Source organism: Gouania willdenowi, chromosome 22 (assembly GCF_900634775.1).
Source record: "Gouania willdenowi chromosome 22, fGouWil2.1, whole genome shotgun sequence".
Classification (NCBI taxonomy): domain Eukaryota; kingdom Metazoa; phylum Chordata; class Actinopteri; order Blenniiformes; family Gobiesocidae; genus Gouania; species Gouania willdenowi.
Window position 1 is genome coordinate 14,535,609 of NC_041065.1, and position 7,500 is coordinate 14,543,108.

A 7,500-nucleotide genomic window follows, 5' to 3' on the forward strand; every position below is an offset into this window, starting at 1 on the left:
TGGGGTTCTTAATAAACATAAACAAGTTCTGCAGCGATATCATCCTAAATATTGGTCAGTTCCAGTTTGTTGATGATTCAAGGGGATGCAGCAGATTAGCGTTAAACATTCCTTCTAACAATTTATAAACATTTTTAAATTTTTGTACTTTTGTTGCTTTAATGATTTAGGTTTCATTTCAAATTTTTCTTTCCTATTGACTAGGCAGTCTCTTTAATGGGCATAGATGAGCTCCATAATTCATGGCTGAAAAGCACTGAGTGGAGAATGGGTGAGTGAAGACGCATCACTGCAGCCATACACTCTCTACATTAGTGATTCATTCAGTCTCCAAGTTCTCATTTAGTGAAGTTTTTTCTTCTTCTTCTCAGATAAACCAGTGATTGGAGTGAGTGAGGTGGGAGGGAAAAATCCCTTCCAAAGCAACGTTCCTGCTGTGGTGAGGAAGTACAGGTATCAATGATGGATTTAATTCCAAGCTTCAGCCCCCCCCCACCCCCATTTGGAATGGCTATGTCATTTCAGTATATTTTTCTTTCTTTTTCTTTTAGTAGCACGCCGCTCCCGGAAAGAAGAGGCTCTCTTCAGCTGCTGCCCTCCAGGCCGACCATCAGAGTCGGAGCTGCTAATCCAGAGCCAGCGTGCTTCGGGCCCAGTCGCTGCTACAAGTCTAATCTAACAGTGGAAGAGGTATATTAAAGAGTCGATGCAGCAAGAGACACAAAATTCATCTCAGACTTGCGCTCTCAGCTGGAACATGAGCGCCATTAGGGAGAGGAGCTGGCATTAGTCACAGACCAGCTGAGAGCCCAGCTACTGCAGAAGCAATGGAAGTGGGAGCAGGAGGACCGCATCAGGAGGACAGAGCTTCAGAGAGAGCATGAGGCAGCAGCCCGGCAACATGTCGCTATGGAGATGTTGAAAGAGCAGAATCGGGAAGTTGGTCATTCTTTAGAGTTGGAGAGAGAGCTGACCAAGAACCAAGGTGTGGAACTGGAGGAGCTGAAGAATACACTCCGCCTGATGAAGGAGAGGCAGAGAGAAAGGGAGGAGGAGTGGGAGAGACAGAAAAGAAAGGAGAGGCAAGAACAGAAGGAGAGGGAGAAGAGGCAGGAGAGGACCAAAAACAAACTGGTAGGCTCAACATTGACGTTAAACTACGTTTACACTGCCGGTCTTAATGATTTTTTTTTTTTTTTGCGTCTTTTATCAGTTTGGAGTATGAACAGAATGTGACCAGCACACGCAGGCACGCACTGTTTGCTAAAGTAAATATGGAGGCATCATCTCGTCGCGGCCTGTGTGTGGCACTGATAATATGTTTAATATAATAAATATTTATTATTTTTAAGAACACACACTCTTCCACCATCTACTTTTCTACTTGTATCCTCCACCAGGGTTCCCCCCTCCCCTGCCGCCTTGTCTGGGACACAGAATTATAACGCTATTACATTTTGATGAGGTAAAGGTCCGATAGAATGCCAGCTGGCCATTCAGACAGCGGTTGCATTGCAAAATATCAGATCGGATTTCTATCCACATATAAAAGGGCCCAGAGTCGGATTTGAATACATCTGAATTGTTCTGTTCAAATAGACATGAAAAAATCAGATGTGGGCAAAAAAAATCGGAATTGACCTGCAGTGTGAACATAGTTAGACACAATCTTTGGCTGCAGATTTATGTATCCGAATGTGACGTGATTTAATGTAATTTGTGACTTCAGCGTGAATTGGAGTTCCTACGGCAGCAGGACCAGCAGCGAATGCAGGAGCTGCAGCGCACTTTAGCAGAACTGGAAAGAGACGAGAGAGCGATGGCTGCACAGAGACTGGGAGGGTGGACGACTGGACAGCAGAGCAAAGCTTCATCTACACATCACAGCGTCCTCCAGTCTGACAGCACCCCGGCCAACGTCTCGCAGCAGCAGCAGCAGCAGGTACCCAAAGGATCAATACCTGGGATGGAAATATGTTCACAGAATATTTGTCATAATAAATAATATTGAATAAAACTTTTACAGAAACTTTCCAGCTCCCAATCTAACCTTTTGGAAAACTTAGTGAAAGATGACTCTGAGTTATCGTAGAATGTGACATCACTGATTCAAGAGAGGAACAACCTCAAATTGAGACTGGCCCAGTTGGAGCGAAGGCTGCGCCACACAGAGAGCGAGCTCGCCAAGGACTGTGAGCTGAAGTTGGCACATTCAAAACCGTTTTTCCTAAATGATGCAACATCTTATATTGGTGTAATATTACAAATACTTGTAATGAACTGATGTAGGTCCATTTATTTACAGTTGCAGCGTTTGTACGAGCGCTACCTGCGTGCCGAGAGCTTCAGGAAAGCGCTGGTGTATCAGAAGCGTTACCTTCTGCTGGTGTTGGGAGGTTTCCACGAAGGTGAGCAGGCAACATTGCGCTTTATTGCTTATTTGGGGGCTTTGCCGGCGTCCCTCCCTTCCTCCCAGCGCAGACCCATTGGAAGATTCAGGGCCGTGGTACAAGCCGTTGTGGCAGTGTCAAGGTAAACGATTGACAAAATGGTTCAGTTTTAACGTTAATCCCAAGTTATTGGATGAACCAAACAGGTGTTTTCTTTCTAGGATGAAATTCCTCACTAGAAAATGGCAGAAAGCAATCAGAAGGTTATCATCTGGAGTTGTCAATGGACACGCTCCAGGTCCTCTTCATGTACATGGTAAGAATCCTTCAAATCTCTTGACTTGCATTAAAGTGTGAATGTCTTTAATTGAAATATATTTAACAGGTCCCCAACCTGAAGTTCTAAGGCAGCAGCTGAGCTTTGATGATCAGTCACTGGAAAGCAGACACACAGTCTCCGCCCTCGTCCCTCCAAGCAAATCACCTTTCAGGTTGCACAACAGGTTTGGACCATCATGTGACAGATTTTTGTCCAATTAGACTGAGGTGTTTTTAAAGTTTGTGTATTATGGAACTTTTTATCTTTAGATCATCCTCCAGGACAACTCTGCCCTCGGTGCGTTTAGGTGGAACGTGTCAGGATCCAGAACAATCCCTGACACAGTACATACAGCATATTGAGAAAGTCCAGCAGCGTTTGGCTGGATCCAGACAAGGTGAGTGATTGTTGAGAAAGGAGTGAATCAGCCACGCAGAGAGGAACTCAAGTGTATGATTGGGGATCACGTGGGGTTCACTGGAGTCACAGGGTGCACAGTTAGCATTGGGTTGACCGCTCTCACCTCCACTCTGTTCACTTTCTGCATGTTGCGATTTAGAAAGGGTTAATCTGTTCTTTACTGTGGTGATGTGTTCATGACTGTAAGGCAAATGCAACATTGTTGCAGTTCCAAGCACAACTTCCTGAGGCAGGACCACCTTTAATCTACAGCATGGATCACATTTCTGTCCCTCTTAATCCCACGTTTCCTGAAACACATGCTGCCATTTCCGTATCCCACAAATCTTTGTGCCCTATCATGTTCAAACCTAGCAAATGACACTCTCTTAGCCCCACCCCCTAATGAGGGAAGGAGGATACGGTCAGCTTGTTCCCCTGATATGATTGGTTATCGGCAGCGATGGCTGCAGGAAAACAGGACGTGGCTGTACCTGAGCTGCTTGTCGCCCCTTTACCTGAACGGTCCAGGTGAGTGTGAGTGGAACAGACTCACACTTGGTGTGTTATTTTCTTTCATGTACAAATGTTCACTCTGTGAGGTTTGATTTTAAGTGTTCTGCTGACCTCCTGTTATTATAATGTATTATAATGTTATATTGACTTGTCTCGACCTCAGGAAGTGTAGTTATTATATTTTGGTAGTGACTAATGGGGATCCAAATACATGAATAAATAAATATTCTCAGATTAATGAAAATACAAGGGAAATAGTTGTCAGTCCAATAACTGTATTTCTGCTCGTACTATTTTCTAATTTGGAAAACTAAAGTTTTCTTTCTTGTCTTTGTTTTTCTTTTTCCTCCAGGTTCTTCAGATCTCCATCCTGACCCAAAGTAGTCCAACCATTTAATGTCTGCATTTTATCAATCAGCGTAAAATATCCAATGCCTTCCATGCCTTACCCTCTAAGTCATGTTAATGTGTTCAAATGTATGTTCAGAATATGTATTTCAATATTTACCTAATTTATTTTTTATTTTCTGTTCTGAACGTCATTAATGTGATGCTGCAACAACTTTTTTTTTTAATTAAATGACACGTTCTAATTTTTTCTACCACATTTGTTTTATACATTTTGAGTGATGTAAATAAGAATGTTGATTGATGTCTCTGGATGTGTTCTAGTTTTTATATAAGAAATGAATATGAAACACTGCAAAGGAAAGCATTGACTCTAAATGTGGACCTAATGCATTTTTCTATGTTTTGTTTCTACCAGAAGGACAATAAATATTTTAACTTTGAGATTTGTTAATGCTCTTTATTCACTTAGCAGCCTTCTACTGTTGGATACAAGAGTCATAAAATTAAGAGTATGCATGTTTTGGCTAAAACATTAGATACACTAGATAAAATATACTGGTCATTTAAAAGTAGCTTAACAAATAAAATGCAACAATTGACTCATTCTAGAAAAACTAGTGGCTTCTTTTTGTAAAGAAGTCTATATAATGTATTATTATTCCAGATTACAATTGTAGGTGGGGAGAACATGTTCATGGATCAGTTTCTAAGCTGTTCATAATGTGACAGTTTGATCAGTGACTTCTTTATACTAATGTAATCACACTAAAGGAAAAGTGTCCATAATTAACCTACGGAAGGTTTTCCTCACATTAATTTCTTCCATAATCTGCCTATTTAACCTACTAATTTAAATGAACTGCTCAATATAAGGGAGCAGTTGCACTTTACAGCTACATAAAACATCTTTTTCAGATATGACGTTAAAAAGAATTGTATCTATCTTGTTGATATGAGAAGGCATTGATCCAGTCATGTATTGACAGTTTGACAAATTTATCTTTAAACCAGATGATGAAGAGAACTAAATGTTTCAATAGTGTCAATTTCATAGAAAGAAAAATCATGTACAAAATATTTTTCAGCAGATATGAATTCATAATCAATCATATCTAAGAGTAAACAGATTGACGCTAGCAGGTTAGCATTATTGTTCCAGTTCTACAGTGATCTTTGCATGAAGATTTATTCTCTTTGGGGTTATTAAAACACAAACTTTTGAAAGCTAAATGCTCATAATTGACCATTATACTCTCATTAATGTCAATAAAAAGTTTTGTTTTCACAAGAGTTTAGTTGCACCTTATTGACGTGATCAAATACAAATAATAGAAAGTGTCTGTTCGTACGGTTGCCTTAAAGACAACCCTCAGTGCTATTGGTACGGTTACCAAAGTACATGTATGCAGCCTCTTATGGTTAAGGTTAGGTTATAACCCAATATTGCAACACTTTTTAGGGTTAGGTTTAGCCTTTTAGAGTAAGGTTTAGTCTTAGTCACGTAATCTAAACTGGCCAAATAGGGGCGCTGCGTACAGATAGAATGTTGGTATATTGATAAAGCAACTGTATGGATAGCCACTGCCCAAATAATATGATTAAATTAGTATAATGATATCCAATGAAGTAAAAATCTGCACTTTTGAGGAATAAGTAGCTAAAATGTCTCAAGGTTTGTTTGAGTATCAAGACCTGCTTAGCAATTTGATTTATCTCATATTAATGCAAAAGATTTCTGTAAAAATACAGTAAATGGTGATCATTTGCTGTGACGAAAAAAGTTGAAGTTGACGCTCAAAGGTTTATTTATTTATTTATTTATTCATTGTATTTTCCCCATGAAGACTCCAGATTTTCTGATCAGACCAAACAAGCAGCTTTCAGGAGGAAAGGAGACACATTTACTGAGAAAGGAGCACATGAAAATTAGATGGGGAAAAAATAATAAATGTTTTTTTTGCACTTATTAAATAAAGAGTGTTTTTACTGTTCTAAAATATTTGATTGCAAATTTAATGTGATTTTTATGAGACTTGAAGAAGAATAGTCCAAATGAGTATTGTTTTGAAAAAAGGTCAGTTTTTTTTTTGTGTAGAATATAGTGTTTTATACCCATTTTTAATATATAAAAACATTTAAAGCATATTGCATGCAGTGAAGTAGCTAGTTGTACCTAATGAGCTTTGATAAATATTTTACATGTAAATAGTAATATATACACTATTGTAACAAATTGTTTGTGTGCTCGTTTGTTTGCTGCAGCCAATCTAGGTCTCCTTTGAAAAATAGATTATTATTTTCAATGGGACTTCCTGGTTAAATAATGTTTAAAAAAATGTAGTGCCTTTAAAAAAATATATATATATTTTTTAAATGTAATGTCGATTTAAATATTGCCATTTCTTATCCATCATTTGGGTGATTTTAGTATAGTACCGTCTTAATTTAGCTTAAAGAAATTATGAAAGAAATTATCTTTAAAATATATCCTTTGTAAGGCAGCATTTTAGGAATAATCTCTCTATTTTTTATTTATTTATTGATTCTACAAAATACACTTTTTTATTTGTATTTTCTTGGATGGTGGGAGAAAACTACAGTACCCAGAAAATCCATGCATGTCCAGGGAAAACATGCAAACTCCAAACAAAAATGACCCAAGTTTCCATACCAAGGCTTGAACCCGTGACCTGCTTGCCTTCAAATTATTTGAATTGTTGCCCAAAGATTATTGTGAACTATTTGATCACATGAGTGATGCTGCACCATTGACAAGCTATAGTGTATGACACTTTAAGAAAAGTATTAGATTAATCAAAGAATATTAAACACGATTAAGAGAAATGATTAATGCAATAGCCTTGCTGCTATAAGCCAAACCCCCAGAGGAGGGCTGCTATCACCAGAAAGAAGCTCTACATGTCCAGAGCCTGTCCCACTGGGCCCCTGCCAACATTGGCTTCTACAGCCAGGCCCTCAGGGTAAGTCCCAAAGGCCCCTAAAGGGAAACATGTCATTGCTCGTGGGCAGAATTGCTAAGTAGTTGGACTCTGACATTCAATTCAAATCAACTTTATTTATTCAGCACAAAAAACAACAAAGTCGTCTCAAAGCGCTGAACAAAATATAAAGTCCATAGTAAAAGAACCCAACAAGATCCACATGAGCAAACATTTAGCCACAGTGGGAAGAAATCTCCAGCAGAACCAGGTTCAGAGGTGGCAGCCATCCGCTTCGACTGGTTGGCAAAGTAAAACAAGAATTTATTACAATTACATTTTTAAATTGTCTGAAGCTTTTATCCAAAGCCATATAAAACACAAGCAGATAGGGTTACGCCCCCTGGCGTATGGGGTGCCAAGTGTAAAACTTTAGTATAAAAGTTGTCGCTAACACAATTTCATTATTTATCTCACTTTTCTCATATTTAGCACATTTTCCTGTATTTAACACAATATTTAACCACATATATAGAGGTAAAAAAAAAGCATTCAATCTAAATATTTAAATGTAAATGTTATATGT

At 38.6% G+C, this 7,500-nt stretch overlaps 2 protein-coding genes across 3 annotated transcripts in view; both read left to right on the forward strand.

The window, feature by feature from the left end:
* The window catches only part of senp2 (SUMO specific peptidase 2), a 37,654-nt gene that overhangs the window by 2,593 nt on the left and 27,561 nt on the right, over nucleotides 1-7,500 (forward strand). Inside the window, exons 4-6 of one of the 2 annotated variants that reach the window (XM_028437435.1) lie at nucleotides 205-271; nucleotides 372-453; nucleotides 552-690. In XM_028437435.1, coding sequence (XP_028293236.1) covers nucleotides 205-271; nucleotides 372-453; nucleotides 552-690 — 288 coding nt within the window. The remainder of the gene's footprint in view (nucleotides 1-204; nucleotides 272-371; nucleotides 454-551; nucleotides 691-7,500) is intronic. The other variant, XM_028437438.1, reaches the window with a different exon arrangement.
* Nucleotides 627-7,500, forward strand: part of LOC114455999 (putative uncharacterized protein DDB_G0271982) — a 16,378-nt gene continuing 9,504 nt past the window's right edge. The window contains exons 1-3 of the mRNA XM_028437441.1: nucleotides 627-1,134; nucleotides 1,730-1,942; nucleotides 2,027-2,188. Of these exons, the coding sequence (XP_028293242.1) occupies nucleotides 910-1,134; nucleotides 1,730-1,942; nucleotides 2,027-2,092 (504 nt within the window). The 5' untranslated portion in view covers nucleotides 627-909 and the 3' untranslated portion in view covers nucleotides 2,093-2,188. The remainder of the gene's footprint in view (nucleotides 1,135-1,729; nucleotides 1,943-2,026; nucleotides 2,189-7,500) is intronic.